The sequence below is a fragment of the Lathyrus oleraceus genome, chromosome 6 (genome assembly GCF_024323335.1).
Source record: "Lathyrus oleraceus cultivar Zhongwan6 chromosome 6, CAAS_Psat_ZW6_1.0, whole genome shotgun sequence".
Taxonomy (NCBI): domain Eukaryota; kingdom Viridiplantae; phylum Streptophyta; class Magnoliopsida; order Fabales; family Fabaceae; genus Lathyrus; species Lathyrus oleraceus.
The window spans coordinates 120,936,024-120,957,473 of NC_066584.1; the positions used below are offsets into that span (position 1 = coordinate 120,936,024).

The 21,450-nt window shown below is 43.1% G+C and overlaps 1 protein-coding gene across 1 annotated transcript; it reads right to left on the reverse strand.

Moving 5' to 3' along the window:
- Positions 1-4,151: 4,151 nt before the first annotated feature.
- On the reverse strand, positions 4,152-5,208 carry LOC127094353 (serine/threonine-protein phosphatase 2A 65 kDa regulatory subunit A beta isoform-like; the record flags this gene model as incomplete). The annotated part of the gene is made up of 2 exons (XM_051033194.1): positions 4,152-4,261; positions 4,479-5,208. Coding segments are annotated over 2 exons (840 nt in total), but the record flags the coding sequence as incomplete, so codon positions are not given.
- Between the last annotated feature and the right edge of the window lie 16,242 nt (positions 5,209-21,450).

Consider the following 21,450-nt stretch of genomic DNA (forward strand, 5'->3'; position numbering starts at 1 on the left):
GAGATATGAATGAAATGAAATCAACCTAGTTCCATTTGCATCAGACGTGGCTCCAAGAGAAAAACATGCTTTAGGAGTAATGCATATTGATATATGTGGACAATTTAAAGTACCTTTGTCGCAGCCTGAAAAATACAGTGCGCGAAAAAACAACCGGCGAAAGAAAATGACAGAGGAGTCGCCACCGTGCGTTATTTATCCCAAAGGAGGGAAAGGAAACGCTCGAAGTAAACCTGAAGAGAAGGAAAGGAAAAGACAAGGTCTCGCAACCAAATCTTGGGTTCGGGAGTCGATTATGCGAAGGGAAGGTATTAGCACCCCTACGCATCCGTAGTACTCTACGGGATCCACTCTTGTTGTTCTTGTCTAAAGGGTGTGTGTTTATCTAATGTATTATTTACTAAAAGAAAAGGTCAAAGAAAATGACTCGCACGGATGTCGCATCCGTTGCATACGTATCTCATCTGAATATGAGAATCAGAGTCTTCGTAGCTCGGGTACCTATGGGTTAAAGAGATGTGTGCTCGCTAAGACATCGCGTCTTATGCCTACGTATCTCATCGGGAATGAGAATCAGAGCAAAGCGTGGTTCAAACTAACTACGGGAACAAAAGTCTCGATTGCAACTAGGGCAAGAGAAAGGGAAGGTCTCGATCGCAACGAGGGCGAGAGAAAGGATCGCAACAAGGGCGAAAGCAAACAAGGATTAGTTGTCAGTCGTTAGTCAAACTCGGCAAGACATCGCATCTTGTGCCTACGTATCTCATCTGAACATGAGAATCAGAGTTGCCGTAGTTCGGCTACATAGGGCTTGCCATCTGAACATGGACTTACAAAGGAGGACACCAGTTGTGTCAAAGGAGAGTAGGCAATGTGTTCACGTCCTAGCAGTAGGTGTCGCAGCTCGTTGAATCGAGTCTTAGGCAGTTACCTCTTTACAATAGAACGGACTACATGCCACAAGATCGGAGACGCTCGGAAAGGTCTAGAAGTGGGGAAGCTCTGCCCTAGAGTTGTCATGCAATATGTACTTAAGTGTTAGGATTTACAAATGGGAATATCTACCTAATGTTAGCATGCAAAGAATATGGGAATTCTACCTATGTTATCATACAAAAGCATAAGGGAATCCTACCTATGTTATCATACAAAAGGATATGGGAATCCTACCTATGTTATCATACAAAAGGATATGGGAATCCTACCTATGTTATCATACAAAAGGAAATGGGAATCTTACCTATGTTATCATACAAAGGGTTCTATCTAATGGGTGCTACCTAATCGGAACAAGAGTTGACGAGTGGAGCAAGGAGAAGGGTTAGGGATAAGGATAGATGGCGATGCATGAAGCAATCGACTTACAAGGTTGATGGCGATGCATAAAGCAATCGACTTACAAGGTTGATGGCGATGCATAAAGCAATCGACTTACAAAAGGGTGGATGAATACGTGTTGGTTCTGTTAGGTTTTGAAAAATAATTACTCGACGTTGGATCGAGGTTTTGATCTTGTTTTGAAATGGTTATCGAATGTTCATTTTAATTCTTGTATTAACAGATGAATAAAGAATGAAAGAATAAATATTATACATTTCATGGGAGAGGGATACATTTGTTATGAATGGGGATTCAAAGTATTGGAATAATTAAATCGGGTCCAAACAATAAATAATGCAATGTATGAGTGTAAGTGCAAAGGAACCGGCTCATTGCAAGAAAGCCCAAGAGTAAGCCATGTGAGGTTGATGGCGATGCTTAAAAAGCAATCGACTTACAAGGGTGTGGAAAAATGGGCTCGACATTGAATCGAGAAACTATGATTTTTATAATTTTAAAATGGTTTTGAATGGGTTTTTTATAAATGAGATTGTGATGATTTATCATGATTGTAACATAACTCACACATAAAGGCAAATAATTTGTACAAATGAATGAACAAACACAAATATAATAATTCACATAAATCCCAAAAAAAATGAATAATCACATAAGTCATATTAAAAATAAAACAATAAAAAATGAATAAATGATAGAAACATGTTAGTTAAATGTTAAGGCTAGATAATTAAATGTGAGAATTAAAGAAAATATGGAAAAATCAAAATGTTGGAAAACCAAAACAACATATCCGGGTATTGAACCCGAACCCACCCCACTCAAGACTATGATACTACCATTCTCCACCAAACCACTTATAATTAGTTATCATCTTAATGCTATTTTAAATATATAAACCAAAATAGATTAAACATTAGAATAAAAACTAAAATAAAAAAGAGTCTGTTGGACTGCCAGTAGTTAAACCCAGCCGCCTGGCTGTTGGGTTTTTCAATGGGGAATAAGTTAAAAACACAAGAATCAATTATTAACTAAACCTAGGAATTCTAAGCAAAACCTTTAATGTTTTAAAAAACCTATTCTGTTTAAAATGAAATAAAAAAAGAAAGAAAGAAAAAAGGAACAGTAGCAGACTCGTTCTCTCCCTCACTCTCTCCCCAATCTCACAAACTCACTCTCTCAAACAAACGCCTTCTACCTCAGCATCTCTCAATCGAAATCTTTCTCTGCTCTCAAAAACCGCCCATCACCTCTCACCATTCTCTCTCAATCGCGTCCAACCCTCTCTCTCTCTCTCAAAATCGCTCAATCATCATCTCTCAAACCTCTCTCGCGCGTACCCTTCGCTTACCCATCACCCAACAACGTTAAGCAACAAAAGCGTAAATCCACGGTTTCACAGAGACCTCAAGCAGAAATTTCACCTTCGATGAGACGGCGAATCAGGTGCTTAAATCTTCCGGCTCCTCTCTTCCAATACTGGTTCTTTGATTTTTGGGATTAGGGTTTGCCTTTGGGATTTTCCGCCTCCGATTTTTTTTTGTTGATTCCTCTGATTTCTCCTCCTTTTATATTTCTGCAGCTAGGGTTTCAAATTGGTGCCCTTGTGTTCAAAAGCGTATCTCTGTAAAATCCTCTTTGATGTTCTCAGTTTGGATGGGCTTGTTTAATGCTAAAACCGGAAACGGTATTCCGAACCCACTCTTTCTTCTTCATTTTTGTCTCTATGCCAAATTGGGATATTTCTGAAATTTGAATTTTACTGTTGGCTAATTAACTTGTGTTTTTTTTGTTTTACCGCAGTGAAAAAAAATGGAGCATTCTTGGACATAGGAAATTGGCTGTTCAGCAATGCTGGCTGCTTCAACACATGCATCTTGGACATTCTAGGCCAGTTGTAGTAGACTTGTGGTACGCTGTCATCTAGAACTTGGAATGCATTTGTCTGTTTGTGCGCCATAGTTGAACCAAGGTAGAGTTTCTATTGCTCAAGGTTGATGTTGGCTTGAAGCAGGGCAATGGTATCTAGTAGGTTTTGGGTAAAACTATTGTGGCTTCCATTCATGTTTCCTGTCTGCTGCAGGGCCAATGGTGGGTTTGTCATGGTCTTTTGATGTAGCAGCAGGCACTTTGTGGACTTGCTTGAGCTTGTATTTCCGTGGATATTGATGACCATTGTTGTTATGCATTACAGCAGGTTTGGATTGGTTGCAAAGTTGTAGTCTCAATTGACTGTGGTGCTTCTGTTATTGGCCTGGCGTGCTTCAAGTTTGCAGATAGGTCCATATGCATGATGGTTCCAGCTGGCATGTTGAACTGTTTGGTCCAGTTTCATTGTTCAATAGCAAATTGGATGGTTTGTGGCAAGGTTGGCTGGCAGGTTCATATGGCATTGGTTCAGTTTTGTGGACATGTCTTAATTTTGAGGTGCATTATGTAGCCATACTAACTTTGAACTTATGCATTGTTTTGACATGGTTTCACAGGTTCATCACTGGTTTAGGTTTGCACTGCAGCTTAGTTCATTGCTCAATTACTTGGTGGCAGCTTGGTGAATTTGGTCATGGCTTTTATAACAACAAGGTTGGATTTTAAAGCAACATGTACCATTGGTTATTCAAGGATCAAAATGGAACATGGAAGGTTATGGTTAGAATATGGATTGTGCTGGCATTTGCTGTTGTTTATCTTGCAGGTCATGTGAGCTTGGACTCTGTACCGCAAGTGTGGTACCATTCCAGCAGAAGGAATTGTTTTCAAAATGTTTCTACAGGCTGTGAATAAGCATGTTTAGGTTGACCTTTAATAGCTTATGCATGATGGCTTGATGCTTTGTATTTCCATGATGTAGGGTTTGTTGCTATCCTGACTGCTGCAGCAAACATGACTGGTTCAATGTCAATTGCAGCCTTGCAACATGCTAATGCACATGGACAATTATGGTATGATACTTGACATTTGCTTGGTGCAGTATTAGGCTACTTGGACTTGGCATGATATTGTTTGAATTGTTTTTTTATGATGTTTGTGGTCAGGTTTGAAAGTTATGAACCAGGATTGCAGCAGACTTTCCAATGGCCATTCTTTGGACTTCCAGTAGGAGATCAAGAGGTTGCAGCATGAAGTCACATTCTGACTTGGACAAGTTATTTTTGCAACAAATTGGTTGGCCTTGCTGAACTGTTTTAACTCCTTTACACATGGTAGAATATGCTGAATGGCTAGTTCAGGACTTAATATGCGGGAGAACTTAGTCACTTTCCCAGCAGCAGCAATACGTACTTCCGCCTCATTATCACGCAGCAGCCGAACATATGCAGGAACCAATTTCGTCTTGGTGGAATCAGGACCAACAGCTTCACAGAGCTCATAGAGTTGATTGGCAACCATGTAACGAACGCGCCATGACTTATCCTGAGAAAAATTGACTGTAACAGGAAGAATATGTGCCACACAATCTTGAGGCTCCAACAATTTTCCAAGAGTTGCACAACCCTCAACAGCAAGAAGTCGAACAGAATCTTGATCATCTTGTGTGAGATCATCGAACACGGACATGATGTCAGTTTTCAAGTGAGCAGCTTCAACGGTAGTAGCAAATTTTTCCAGGTTGGTAGCAGCAGATCTCCTAACCATAGCCATATCATCTTGACACAACTGCCCATATATGGCTCTTAGTTCAGTCTTCAATGCATCTGGTGCACTAGGGTAGGCAATATGAAACAAGCCACATGAAGAAACTCGGGCGGTGAACCACTCACCAGAAACCAGCCTCTTAACTAAAGGAATGAAGTGTTCAACCAAATCTTGTTCCCTCATCTGAGAACCAATTCTACAAAGGGACTCAACTGACTTATCCCTAACACAAGTTTTTTTTCAACGGTACAAAGAGTTTCCAAATTGCTGAGCCCACCACTCAGCACCAACGACAGCAGTGAAAAAGTGAGCAAAGTATATTATCATAAAACCCTCTGTAGGTCCATTTACAACAGGCAGTATAAGTGTATTGGTGAAATAGTGCTCCCAGGTTGCAAGATAAAATGTAATTGCAGATATTTTCATGGGTTTGTCATAGGTCTTTTGACACTCTATCTCATTATCATCCTCTTCACTGTCAATGATGACGGAGAGTGTAGCAGTTGGAGTAGGGAGTCGACGGTAACTCCATGCCTCGGATGATCTCTGGTCTAACAACCCTTTGAGGCTCGCAGAAATATCTAGTGAGGCACTTGCTACAGCATGTGCTGAAACTGAAAATATATAATCAAGATTGCGCATGACAATGTCCTCGCAACATTTCTTCAAATCATCTGCTCCAAGAGAATCAGCAATCTCAAGCAATTGTATGGCATTCCGTGGCTCCAGCAGACACTCTGCTGCTGTTTTTTCACAAAGACACTTTTTAAGCTGGGTGTAAATCTCTGTCTAAGATTATCATTTTGAACTGTATATATTGTATTATGGGAATTGGTATCCTCAAATAAAATGTCTTCGTTGAACTCCATATTAATAAATGTGTTTCACCAACTAATAAAATGTCTTCGTTGAACTCCATATTAATAAAATGTCTTCTGAGAATCATCAATCATGTCGATAGGGTAGACAGGATGATACAGGGAAGCCACAATTAATAAATATGTTTCACCAACTGAAACTGAAGTAGCCTTCTTTACACCCGGCATCCGAGTTGCAACAAGCGGCTTATCCTTACCTTTCTTCCCGTCCCACATGTAAACGTCACCTGTAGTTGTCGCTGGTGCAGTCCAGTACTTTCCAGCTGATATGCTCACCATATTTCTCCCACACATTGCATATAACTGCTGGCATCTAAGATCAGGATCTGAGGAGACCCAACAAAATAATGCACCATTTTCTGTAAGAGCCATGCTGTGTACCATTCCAACAGCTATAGAAACTACGTGAAGTCGTTCCTTGCGATGAAACTTTAAAGGAGTGCTTCCACTTTTCTTTAAGTTCCTAGTTTGGAAATTTCAAAACAATGCTTATATTGTGCTTATGATGTTCCCCTTTTTTTAACTTCAACTATCATATTAATAATCATTGATGAATTTGGTTCAAAATCAGACTGGAGTGTATGATATAGCAGCCTTGCCATCTACTGTCTCCATAAATGAGACTGTACAATTGCGTTGAATGGCATAGGTGATGAGTCTTTCCTCCCAAACAATTCAGCGCCAATATTGAGCCCCTTTTCTAAACATCAATTTCTTGTTGTTGACTTACAGAGGACACATGAAAACTGGCTTCTGCTGCACGTGGACAAATAGCTACTTCCATTATTACCAAATGTACACTCCAAGTATGTTGTGATCTTGCAAAATGTACCCTTCAAAGAGTAAGATTCTCTAAAGCTAATCCATTCTCAAAAACATACTTGACCGTTTAAAGGAAATAAATAATGTCGGCCATCATCTGAGCATGAAGCAAAATTTTATGACCATATGGGTGATTAACTGGGAAAAATTTCAGGGTCAAAATCGGGGTATGACAGTTGCCCCTATTTAAGTATCTTCAACTAGAGAATATGAAGCAGGACACTCTTCATATGATCATAGCGGGAGATGGTTAAATACTAAGAAGACCCGGATTTTGATCCTGAATCCCTATGAAATAATTAACAATGCCTGTCAGTATCGGCAAAGAAGCAATCTCAAAAGAAGAATCTGTCTGGTACGGTGAAAATCGGCCTGAGTACCGAAACAGAAAGTTGATCTGGATACCAAAATAAATGGTAACACAGGAATACCCATGGCCTGAACGCCGCACATTAGTCTGAACACTAAGCATCGGAATATGAGAGTATCAATGTTGGTCTGATCACCGGAAATCTGGTCTGAACACCACTTCGGTCTGGATACCGGAAACTGGCCTGAATGCCACTTCGGTCTGGATACCGGAAACTGGCCTGAATGCCACAAGTTGCATCGACCTGAATGTCGGAAACTTCTTCGATCTGAAAATCGGAAACTGGCCTGAATGCCACTTCGGTCTGGATACCGGAAACTGGCCTGAATGCCACAAGTTGCATCGACCTGAATGTCGGAAACTTCTTCGATCTGAATATCGGAAAAACTGGCCTGAATGCCACTTCGGTCTGGATACCGGAAACTGGCCTGAATGCCACAAGTTGCATCGACCTGAATGTCGGAAACTTCTTCGATCTGAATATCGGAAAAATTGGCCTGAATGCCACTTCGGTCTGAATACCGGAAAATTGGCCTGAATGCCACTTCGGTCTGAATACCGGAAAATTGGCCTGAATGCCACTTCGGTCTGGATACCGGAAAATTGGCCTGAATGCCACTTCGGTCTGAATACCGGAAAAAACTGGCCTGAATGCCACTTCGGTCTGGATACCGGAAAAACTGGCCTGAATGCCACTTCGGTCTGGATACCGGAAAATTTCATGCCTGTCAGCATCGGCAGAAATAGGGAACAATAATAATTGAGGCGGCACGTGGGCCAATGACCCATGTTGGGGATAATAAGTCATGAACAACCTTCAGTCTGAGCACTGGAAACAAACTTCTGGCTTGTCACTTGGGATGCCGAGAATGTTTTTATGCTTACATGCGTATGTTTGAATTTTGCGATGGCGTAATGCTCCATGAAAATGGAAATGCTACGCGATTTGGGAGGATGCAATGCAATATGATTCTACATGCAAGGATGCGAAATGCTGGGGAAAATGCCAAGCCGAAGCAAGGAATCCTGTTGGGGAAATGACCGGCCGCGCGGTGTTCTGGCAATGGCGAGATACCGAGATTCTGACTGGGGAGAGAACGGCGCTGCAAACCTGTTGTTGGGGGAAGAGATAGTGGTTCTGGTAACCATAATCTACGAGAGGTGACTCAGCAGGGGGGGCAACCACCGATACGGTACCGAGGTTATACTTCCAGGAAAGAGATCATCGATCTGGGATCGAAATCCTCAATCTGGCATCGAACTCTGAGGAGTGGCTGCTTCTGCTGGGGATATATAGTCTGGTACTGTCAACTCCGATGGGGAGTGTATAGTCTGACACACATGCTCAGGAAATGCCCCGAGGGTATCTGTTCTGAATAGATGATCCAAAGCACTTAAAATTTACAGCAATTTTAAATGTTTATTGAGCATGTACCTGTAAAGCCCTTATGTGTCATGATGCAATGTTTATCAAAAATTCGGACGCCATTTTTGCAAACAAAACAGTAAAATGAAAATGAAAACAGAGATATACTGAATAACATGATTTTATTGATTGAATGGCCTCTGAATAGGCATTTACATCAGGAAGCAATCTCTGGAAAGAGGTAATCGCAAAACAAGAATTAATCTAATGGCAATGTGAAATGGATTTCTATTGGGTTCCAATTCTGCTATGACTTGCTCGTCTTCAAGATCTTCCAAATGATCAGCCTTCTAAAAAGGTGATTAGATTGTTTCCCACCTTTTGAAAGTTTCCAATCATCGACATGAGATGAGATTCAGAACTAACTCAAAACGCAGTCATTCGCTTAATCCCTAACTTTTGCCTGGATCACCCTTTTCGGGTTTTCAATCCACCGGGATACCCATTTTTGCCTAAGTTGCCTTTTCAGGTTTTCAACTTTCCGGGTGTATGATCTTTTCATTTTTTAAATCCCTAATTTTTGCCCGAACCTTTTCATTTTCTTGGTTCGTCGGGATGCCCATTTTTGCCTGGACTGTTCTTTTTACCGTCCAGCGGGTCTATTTTATGCGAAGTATTTTTTAACTGCGTCTGAGTTTACCGGGGAAGTGAAGTCTTCATCATCCATCGTTGCAAGCATTAAGGCCCCACCATCGAAAACCTTGGTGACGATATATGGTCCCTCATAGTTAGGAGTCCACTTGCCCCTGTGATCCGTCTGAGGAGGAAGGATCCTTTTCAACACCAAATCTCCGACTTGGAAACATCGAGGGCGCACTTTCTGGTCAAAGGCTCTCTTCATCCGACTCTGATACAACTGCCCATGACAAATGGCTGCCATTCGCTTCTCTTCGATAAGACTCAACTCATTGAACCTTGTCCGAATCCATTCAGCTTCATCTAGCTTGACATCCAACAGGACTCTTAGAGAAGGAATCTCCACTTCAACAGGTAGGACTGCTTCCATACCATACACCAGGGAGTAAGGGGTCGCCCCGGTCGACGTACGTACTGAAGTGCGGTACCCATGCAAGGCGAAGGGTAGCATCTCGTGCCAATCTCTGTACGTAACGACCATCTTCTGCACAATCTTCTTTATGTTCTTATTTGCTGCCTCAACAGCACCATTCATCTTAGGACGATAGGGGGAAGAATTGTGATGCTGAATGTTGAAGTTCTGGCACAACTCCCTCATCATTTTGTTATTGAGATTGGAACCATTATCAGTAATGATTCTTTTGGGAATCCCATAGCGACAAATGATTTCTTTCTTGATGAAACGGGCAACCACATGTCTGGTGACATTCGCGAACGACGCTTCTTCGACCCACTTGGTGAAATAGTCGATGGCAACAAGGATGAAGCGATGCCCATTGGAAGCGGTCGGCTCAATCTTTCCAATCATGTCAATGCCCCACATAGCAAACGGCCACGGCGAAGACATCACATTCAGAGGATTCGGCGGTACATGCACCTTATCAGCATAAATCTGGCATTTATGACACTTCCGAGCATACTTGAAACAATCTGATTCCATGGTCATCCAGTAATAACCCGCTCTTAACAATTTCTTAGCCATTGCATGTCCGCCGGCATGAGTACCGAAGGAACCTTCATGAACTTCCTGCATTAACATGTCCGCCTCGTGTTTGTCCACGCATCTGAGCAAAACCATGTCGAAGTTCCTCTTATATAGCACATCGTCTTTGTTCAAGAAGAAACTGCCTGCCAATCTTCTCAAAGTTTTTCTGTCATTGTTGGATGCCCCTGCAGGGTACTCTTGATTCTTCAGAAAGCATTTGATGTCGTGATACCAGGGCTTGTCATCGACTACCAGTTCAGCAGCAAACACATACGCGGCCCTATCAAGGCGCATAACATCGATCCTAGGAGCATGGTTCCACCGAACCACCTTGATCATGGAGGATAGAGTAGCAAGAGCATCTGCCATCTGGTTCTCATCACGAGGTATATGATACAGCTTTACTGTTGTGAAGAAAGTCAACAGTCTTCTCGTGTAATCTCTGTAGGGGACCAGAGTGGGCTGAAGAGTATTCCAATCACCATTCACTTGATTGATCACTAAAGCTGAATCTCCGAAGATGTCTAGAGTCTTGATTCTCAAATCAATGGCTTGCTCAATACCCAAGATACAAGCCTCGTACTCAGCTTCATTATTGGTGCACTCGAAAGTCAGGCGAGCGGTGAAAGGCATGTGGGCACCTTTCGGAGTAGTAATGACAGCGCCAATTCCACTTCCTTTGGCGTTGACGGCCCCATCAAACGTTAAAATCCATTTTTCATCTGGATCAGGTCCCTCCCCAACAACTGGCTCTTCACAGTCTTTCATCTGGAGGAACATGATGTCTTCATCTGGAAAATCAAACTTCATCGGCTCATAGTCTTCAATCGGTTGTTGAGCAAGATAGTCTGACAGAATACTCCCCTTGATGGCTTTCTGGGATGTATAGTGGATATCATACTCTGTCAGTACCATTTGCCAACGAGCAACCCTTCCGGTGAGAGCTGGCTTCTCGAATATATACTTGACTGGATCCATCTTGGAGATCAGTAAGGTTGTGTGAGTCAGCATGTATTGTCTCAATCGCTTAGCAGCCCATGCAAGTGCACAACATGTCTTTTCAAGCATTGAGTATCTCGACTCGCAGTCTGTGAATTTTTTACTCAGGTAGTAGATGGCATGCTCTTTTCTACCTGTCTCGTCGTGTTGACCAAGAACACAACCCATAGAATTGTCAAGTACTGTCAAGTACATAATCAGCGGTCTCCCTGGGACTGGAGGCATGAGGATAGGGGGATTCTGCAAATACTCTTTTATCTTTTCAAAATCCCTTTGACAATCGTCATTCCACCTGATAGCCTGATCTTTCCTCAGCAATTTGAAAATTGGCTCACACGTGGCTGTTAGGTGAGAGATGAACCTTGCAATGTAGTTCAACCTCCCTAAGAAACCACGGACTTGCTTCTCTGTTCTTGGCTCAGGCATTTCCTGTATTGCTTTTACCTTGTCAGGATCCACCTCAATCCCTTTTCCGCTAACAATAAAACCCAGCAATTTTCCAGATCTCACCCCGAAAGTGCACTTGTTCGGATTAAGCCTCAGCTTGGATTTCCTTAACCGTTCAAACAATTTCTGCAGATTTACCAGATGTTCTTCTTCTGTCTGAGATTTGGCAATCATATCGTCCACATAAACCTCGATTTCATGATGAATCATATCATGGAACAGAGTCACCATAGCTCGTTGATATGTTGCCCCAGCATTCTTCAGGCCAAACGGCATCACCTTGTAGCAGAAGGTGCCCCATGGGGTTATGAAAGTTGTCTTCTCCATGTCTTCTGGTGCCATCTTGATTTGGTTATAGCCAGAAAAGCCATCCATGAAGGAGAATACCGAGAACTGAGCTGTGTTATCCACCAAAACGTCGATGTGAGGTAATGGGAAATCATCTTTAGGGCTAGCTCTGTTCAGATCCCGGTAGTCGACACACATCCGTACCTTTCCATCATTCTTAGGTACTGGAACGATGTTTGCGACCCATGGCGGATAATTGGTAACCGCTAGGAACCCTGCATCCAACTGTTTCTGCACTTCTTCCTTTATCTTTACAGCCATCTCTGGTCTTGTTCTTCTGAGCTTCTGCTTGACCGGAGGACAACCCTCTTTGAGAGGCAAACGGTGTACCACAATATCTGTGTCAAGCCCTGGCATATCCTGATAAGACCAAGCGAAGACGTCAACATACTCTTGCAGCAATTCAATCAATCCCTTCTTTACATCGTCTTCCAAAGCAACCCCTATCTTGATTTCTTTCTTGACGTCCTCGGTGCCAAGATTAATCACTTCAGTAGACTCTTGATGCGGTTGAATGACCCTTTCCTCTTGCTTTAACAGCCTGGCAAGTTCTTCAGGGAGTTCACAGTCTTCATCACCCTCTTCTTCAGCTTGGAAGATTGGATTTTCGAAGTCGAAGCGAGCCATAGCAGAACTGTTATCAATAGGATCCGGTGATGTGCATCTGCATGAGTGATGGTATGTGCTTATGAGTGTGGACAGTGAGTGAAAACTAAACAAAACATTGCCAAATATTTTTATTCTTTTGAAATTTTGAAAACTGTAAAAATAGAAAAACAGTGAACAAGATTTTGAATGCAAAAGACGTCCTTCATTTATGATAAACAATGCAGGTATTCACATAGATGAGCCCTACAATGAGTCATTACGCCCTGGGCGGAACGTAAGACTTGGACATGCATGAATAAAACAAAGAAAAATTACTCCTCTAGAAGAGTGACTTGGACAATTTCCTCGGAAGACCAATTGTTGATGACTTCACCAGGGATCCTCGGACGCACCCAGTTGTCGATGTCGCAATCACTATCCCCATTTTCATCGTTGATCGCAGAGATCTGGCCATATTGGATGACGCCAGCACTGGAGAAAGTAATCGGCCCCTGACGAGTCTGAAGTGCTGAAGTTGTAGAAGTCAGCGCTGGTTGATACCCAATCCCGAACTTGTCGTCTTTCATTGGTAACTCCAACAGACGCCCCCAACCAGGAGCAACACCTGAATCCACCAAGGCTTGCGCCTGCTTGAAAGATGAGATAGGGGCTCCTGCTTTAGCCCCTTCCACCGGAGCTGCATCCTTGATCTGAACTGACTCAAAGGCCTGACTGAGAGTCTCATGAATTTCACCTTCTACCTCTACGTACTTGAAGGTAGACAGGTTACTTACCAGTATGTCCTCCTCACCACAGACGGTGACAATTCTTCCATTGACTGGGAACTTGATCTTCTGATGCAGTGTTGAGGAGACTGCCCCAGCATTGTGGATCCAAGGACGACCCAGAAGGCAACTGTACGAGGGACTGATATCCATCACATAGAATACGGTGTTGAAGGTTTGTGATCCAATCTGAATTGGCAATTCTACCTCTCCAAACACCGACCTCTTAGAACCATCGAAGGCTCTCACCATGAGATCGGAAGGTTTCAAGATCAAACCTTCTACTTCTAACCTTGACAGGGCTCTCTTGGGTAGCACATTGAGAGAGGAACCTGTATCCACCAGAACGTGAGATAACACGGTGTCTTTGCATTCCATTGAGATATGCAAAGCCTTGTTATGATTGCGTCCAGCTGGTGTTAAGTCAGAATCAGTAAAGCCCAACCCGTTGCTTGCATGAACATTTGCAATGATCCCTTCTAGTTGGTTTACTGAGATCTCCTGAGGCACATATGCAGCATTAAGGACCTTCAGAAGTGCCTCCCTGTGTGCCTCTGAACACAATAGGAGTGAGAGAATGGATATCTTAGACGGCGTCTGAATCAACTGATCGACTACCTTGTAGTCGCTTTTCTTTATGATTCTCAGAAGCTCATCCACATCCTTCGCAAAAGTAGGCTCAGAACCAGTCTGTGGTGCAGAGGTACCCTCATTCACGACTTGCTTTCCTTTGGCTTTCGCCGCAGCATCAGCATTATCAGCTTGGGTAACCGGTGGTGAGAACAGTCTACCACTCCTGGTGAATCGCCTGATCCCACCAACATTGTCCACTGCGGGACCTTCAACTTCAAGTTCAGACTTTTGACCCTCTTCTACCTTCAAAGGTCGTTCCACCCCATGATCGTGTGTGTATACACTCCCCCCATAATGCCACGGAATGGCCCTTTCACTGGTGAAAGGTAAAGGACCAGGGGTTGTGATTATCATAGCGGCCGGTCGCACTGGTGGCACTGGTTGTGCTTCTGGCACACTGATCTGATTAGTTGGGTAAAAGATGGTGATAGTAGCGACATCATAGTCATACTCGGGAATTTCATTCATTGAAACAAAAACATCCGGAACACCGGAATCAAGTTCAGTTACATCAAAATCAGACACATTGTTTGGTATATCAGCAACAACATTTGAAAAATTAAATACATCAATGGGAAATACACAATCAGCAGGAACAACATCTGTGAATTCTTCAACAGCATCTTCAAATACCTCTTCAACTACCCCTTCAGCAAACTCTTTGACAGACAAGTCTTCAACTTGGAGGGTACCATTGTCAAGCAAGACCTGGATACCCTGCTGCAGCTTCAAGCAATCCTTACCCTGTATAGCGCAATCCAAACAACCTTTCCCACAACCGGGGAAAACATCGGCCTTCAGCAAGCATTCCTTAATTTCCAACAACGGAGTCTTCAACTTCAACACATCCTTAACAGACTCGGCTTCTCCTTCCAGAATATTAACGTTTGCACCACCATGCTGTGGCATGGGATTGTTGACGACATTAGGAGCCGGTGCAAGGTTGATAGCCTTTGAATCTATGAGGTCCTGAACTACGTGCTTAAAAGCTTTGCAGTTCTCAATATTGTGGCCAGGTGCCCCAGAGTGGAAGCTACACCTAGCGTTGGCATCGTAACCCACCGGAAGTCTACCAACAGGAGGAGCCAGAGTGCGTAACTGCACAAGTTGTAGCTGTTGAAGACTAGCAAGCAGTTGAGCGCACGACATTGGAAGAGTGTCAAAACGCCGGTCCATCATCCTCTGCCTCTGCTGATAGGCGGGTCTGTTACCTGGTTGTTGTTGTTGTTGATACTGAGCTGGCTGACGTTGTGGTTGTTGCTGATACTGAGTTTGCTGACGTTGTGGTTGTTGTTGTTGTAGTGGTGCTGCAGCTGGAATGGTCACAGCCGCAACATACGGTCGCTGATGATAGTTTTGAAAATTATTCCTTTGGTTATTCCTATTTTGATATGAAGACACAGAATTCACGCCCCCTTCCCTCTGCTTCTGTCCTCCCATAAATGGCTTCTTTACTCCTGATGAAGATCCACCTCCATTGTGGCTCTTGTAGGTCTTCAGGTAATTTTCTACCCTCTCTCCGGTAGAGACCACATCAGCAAAGTTGGAGGCATTGCACCCCACCAGACGCTCCAGGTAAGGTCCAGGCAACGTATTCATGAACATGTTGGCCATTTCCTTTTCCAACATGGGGGGTTGAACACGGGAAGCTGTCTCCCTCCAGCGTTGAGCGTACTCCCTGAAGCACTCATTGCTTTTTAGAGACAGATTCTGGAGTTGAGTTTTGTCCGGGGCCATGTCTGCATTATACTGGTATTGCTTCACAAAAGCCTCTGCCAAATCCCTCCAGCAACGGATATGGGCTCTATCCAACCTCATGTACCATTCCAGGGATGCCCCAGCTAGGCTGTCCTGGAAGAAGTACATAAGTAGCTTCTCGTCATCAGAGTATGCAACCATCTTTCGGAAGTAGGCTTGCACATGGGTCTTCGGGCAAGAGCTACCGTTGTACTTGTCAAAGATTGGGACTTTGAACTTCGGTGGGACCCTCACGCCTGGGACCAATCCCAAGTCAGAAACATCTACCCCCAGAGGGTTTTGTCCTTCTACCGCCTTCAGCCTCTCCTCTAATCTCCTGAACATGGGATCCATGCCATGGCCCAAACCAAAGTCTTCTGGCAGCAAGAACTGATCATCTTGATCATCGTGAATGGGTTGTTGATCGTGGTTGTTATGTGGGATCGGGACAGGCCCCGGTCCATTAACCTCTGCAATTGGAGGATCAGTCACGACCTCTGGTTGAGTAGTTGCGGGATTCCTTTGTATCATTTGTCTAATCTCTTGTTGTCCTTGCGCTACTCCCTGAACCACGTCCATGAACTGGTTCATGCGGACCCTCATCTCAGCAAGTTCTGCTTGTATACTTTCCATTGCTTTCTGCTGGTTTCTGCGGGTTCCGTACCGGTGGATTCCTGAATCAGCTATCCTGCTAGTGGAACACCAAATAATATGAGAACACTGCGGCAACACCTATTATGCAAAAATATGCAAATGAATATGTTAATGCAATGACATGTTTATCACTTCCAAAAAGGTATTCTACCCCCTTGATTCCAGTCTCACATCAGGTGAATAGTGCAAGAAGACCGAGTCATGGATAAACTTCCGAGATCAATATGCAATAAAGGGAAACCACCATACAAACAAGTTCAAGGAAAGGGGCCTTAGCCGAAAGTACATCAAAAGAGGATCTCCACAACAAGCCTGTGGATGATCACCACACAACAACAAAGCAGTAAGTAAAAGGAGGAGCAATAATCAGGACTCAGCCTCCTGTGTACAAACCATGAGGACTGCTCCTCACTTCAGCCAGCAATGCTATCGTGTCAGGATGATCTGGGAATTCTATCAAACGTCGGATAAGCAGATTCCTTTGGTGAATAACTCCATCCAACTCGTTGATGTGCTCTCTGTAGTAATTCCCATCATCTTCTCCGAATACCTCTTCAAGTCTGGATTTCTTCAAACCTGCCAACACCTTGAGTTCTTCAATCTGTCCTCGAGCTTCATTGAGTTGATCGGTGATGTAACCATTGGTAGAACGGGCGCACAGAAGCTCATTGTTCTTCTCCTTCAGCAAAGTCTTCAATTTCTCCATCTGACCAGTCAGTTCGGTCACCATCTCCTCCTCCTTTTCCTTCCGAGAAGTTGAAAATGCAACCCATCGCTCTTTCCACCCAGCTAATTTACCATGAGCATCCATTAATTGTTGCTTGACTCGCCTCAGCTCAGAACTGGATGATCCCAAGGCCTTGTCTGTCTTCCTGAAGAAGTCCATCTCTACAGCTAATTTCCTCTCTGCTTCCCCTTGCAATCTGACGGCTTCCCCCTTCTGATATTCTGCCTCATGGAATTGATGCATACAGTCCTGCAACTTCGCGCTTAACTCTGAGTTCTCGGTTTGAAATCCCTCCATGGCATTCTTCAATTTGCCATACTCCTCTCGGCTCACCATTGTTGATTGCTCAGGAGTAGGTGGATACAAAGGTTCTTCAATAGGAAACGGCAGACCAAACTCTTCGACTCTTCCTTGAAGCCACTCTCCATACTGAGGGTAAGTTCTACAATCTCCTTTTCCAAGCACAGTTCTTCCTCTCTTGATCACCTTGAGCCAGGCCTCAGCTGCCTTACGGGATACAGTCAAATCAGGCGAAGAATGGAAAAACAGAGATTCTTCCACATCCTTTTCCAAAGGCGGAGTTCTTAAAGCATATCCAAACTGTCTGACTGCTAGAGAAGGATTATAGTTGATTCCACCTCTTCTTCCTACCAACGGTACATTTGGGAAGTTCCCACAACTGTGAATAATATCCGCCCGAAGCAAGCTCCGGTCAAACCACCAAGAAATATCTTCAGCTCTCAACCCCATCAATCTCTTCGACCAACTCAACGAGTCCTCGACATCAACGAACGCTCCTGACTTGGGTAGGTGGGAACTGAACCACTTATAAAACAAAGGCGCACAACAATTCACCAATCCTCCTCTTCTATTCTCATTCATGTGGTGCACCGAATGAAAGAAATCTCCTAGCAAGGTAGGCACTGGATTTCCCAACACGAAGAGGCGTATTGCGTCCATGTCCACAAATTTGGCAACATTAAGGAACAGGACAATCCCATACACACAAAGAGCCAACACAGCACTGAAACCCCTCTGGTCACCATCTTCAAGTTTCTTCTTTGCTTCTCCCAGTAAGAAACTCAAATGAAAACCACTGACTCCTCCCTTCTGACACATGTTAGCCTTCAAGACTGATTTCCCCAAATATGTGGCCGAAGCAACCATGCTGAGATCGGGCAGAAACTCAGAACTATAGAACAACAACTGTGACTTGATAGGAACTCTGAGAAAACTGGCAATCTCCTCCAAAGTAGGGACTAAAATATAATCCGGGAATGTGAAACACCTCAATGGAGGGTCATAGAACTGCAGCAGTGTGAATAGAGTATCATGTTGATCCTTGGAAAGAACCGTGACGAAACTTAGAATCAAACTGTACTCCTTCCGGAATCCTTCTAGAGAATCAGGATCCATTAAATTCATCAACTGTTGAATAGGCTCCAGACAGACCACCGGAAACTTGTAGGCGACATGTCTCTTTCTGCCAATATCCATCTCTAGAGAACCAGAAAAACTCGACCGGAATCAAGAAGAAGGTGTAAACCCCTGGGAATAGATAAACATGTATGAAGTGATATGAATGCAAAATGATGTGATGCAATGCAGTGACATGGAAATCAGGACTACTGTATCTGCTTGAGCAAATGTCGGGTTGCACTGTCTGAAGAGAAAAACCCACTGAAGAATATAATATAAGATCAAAACTCTGCCCCAGAAAACCGGGTTGGTTGGAGGTTAAGGTTTCCTGAATTTAGCCCGCCCCTCACTGGTAGGTTCTAAGAACAGAAGTTTATCAGCTTCAGCCCTTCAGTCGAGAATAATACGTTTACCACTGAAGGTTTGGCATTATTACGGGATAAAAGACCTCTGCTGACTCCCCTCAACAGGATATCCTAAAGCAAGTTCCCAGTCTCGGGGTCCTCGGATTGAGCAGCGAGAATGCGCCCACCAGAGTTAACATAAACGCGTCTCGGAGGAGAGGCCTCGACTGAGTTCTCGGGAAATGGTCACCAGAGTCGACGATTTCTAAAGGAATATATGTCGTTATGGAACACCCATAGGACAAAATATATCCAACAGAAACCTCGTCTGGAATGTGGGTCTCATGAACGACTTAACGTAGCAACATACCACGCAAGCCTCATGACTATCCACTCTAACACCTATGTGTACACTCAAGCCTGGGTAATGGGCTTATCTCTCATAGAACAGTCCCAACCCAACAAACAAACAACCCACAGAACCCACAGATACAACAAACATATGTACATGAATGCAATAAGATAGAGCAGGTAAATGCGGAAAATAAATAACTGTACAAAATAATAAACACCCAACAAACAAGAAACCTACAAAATCTAGGAGGGACTCGCTTAGGGAAACCGGGTCCCCAGAAGAGTCACCAGTTGTCGCAGCCTGAAAAATACAGTGCGCAAAAAAACAACCGGTGAAAGAAAATGACAGAGGAGTCGCCACCGTGCGTTATTTATCCCAAAGGAGGGAAAGGAAACGCTCGAAGTAAACCTGAAGAGAAGGAAAGGAAAAGACAAGGTCTCGCAACCAAATCTTGGGTTCGGGAGTCGATTATGCGAAGGGAAGGTATTAGCACCCCTACGCATCCGTAGTACTCTACGGGATCCATTCTTGTTGTTCTTGTCTAAAGGGTGTGTGTTTATCTAATGTACTATTTACTAAAAGAAAGGGTCAAAGAAAATGACTCGCACGGATGTCGCATCCATTGCATACGTATCTCATCTGAATATGAGAATCAGAGTCTTCGTAGCTCAGGTACCTATGGGTTAAAGAGATGTGTGCTCGCTAAGACATCGCGTCTTATGCCTACGTATCTCATCGGGAATGAGAATCAGAGTAAAGCGTGGTTCAAACTAACTACGGGAACAAAAGTCGCGATTGCAACTAGGGCAAGAGAAAGGGAAGGTCTCGATCGCAACGAGGGCGAGAGAAAGGATCACAACAAGGGCGAAAGCAAACAAGGATTAGTTGTTAGTCGTTAGTCAAACTCGGCAAGACATCGCATCTTGTGCCTACGTATCTCATCTGAACATGAGAATCAGAGTTGCCGTAGTTCGGCTACATAGGGCTTGCCATCTGAACATGGACTTACAAAGGAGGACACCAGTTGTGTCAAAGGAGAGTGGGCAATGTGTTCACGTCCTAGCAGTAGGTGTCGCAGCTCACTGAATCGAGTCTTAGGCAGTTACCTCTTTGCAATAGAACGGACTACATGCCACAAGATCGGAGACGCTCGGAAAGGTCTAGAAGTGGGGAAGCTCTGCCCTAGAGTTGTCATGCAATATGTACTTAAGTGTTAGGATTTACAAATGGGAATATCTACCTAATGTTAGCATGCAAAGAATATGGGAATTCTACCTATGTTATCATACAAAAGAATAAGGGAATCCTACCTATGTTATCATACAAAAGGATATGGGAATCCTACCTATGTTATCATACAAAAGGATATGGGAATCCTACCTATGTTATCATACAAAAGGAAATGGGAATCTTACCTATGTTATCATACAAAGGGTTCTATCTAATGGGTGCTACCTAATCGGAACAAGAGTTGACGAGTGGAGCAAGGAGAAGGGTTAGGGATAAGGGTAGATGGCGATGCATGAAGCAATCGACTTACAAGGTTGATGGCGATGCATAAAGCAATCGACTTACAAGGTTGATGGCGATGCATAAAGCAATCGACTTACAAAAGGATGGATGAATACGTGTTGGTTCTGTTAGGTTTTGAAAAATAATTACTCGACGTTGGATCGAGGTTTTGATCTTGTTTTGAAATGGTTATCGAATGTTCATTTTAATTTTTGTATTAACAGATGAATAAAGAATGAAAGAATAAATATTATACATTTCATGGGAGAGGGATACATTTGTTATGAATGGGGATTCAAAGTATTGGAATAATTAAATCGGGTCCAAACAATAAATAATGCAATGTATGAGTGTAAGTGCAAAGGAACCGGCTCATTGTAAGAAAGCCCAAGAGTAAGCTATGTGAGGTTGATGGCGATGCTTAAAAAGCAATCGACTTACAAGGGTGTGGAAAAATGGGCTCGACATTGAATCGAGAAAATATGATTTTTATAATTTTAAAATGGTTTTGAATGGGTTTTTTATAAATGAGATTGTGATGATTTATCATGATTGTAACATAACTCACACATAAAGGCAAATAATTTGTACAAATGAATGAACAAACACAAATATAATAATTCACATAAATCCCAAAAAAAATGAATAATCACATAAGTCATATTAAAAATAAAACAATAAAAAATGAATAAATGATAGAAACATGTTAGTTAAATGTTAAGGCTAGATAATTAAATGTGAGAATTAAAGAAAATATGGAAAAATCAAAATGTTGGAAAACCAAAACAACATATCCGGGTATTGAACC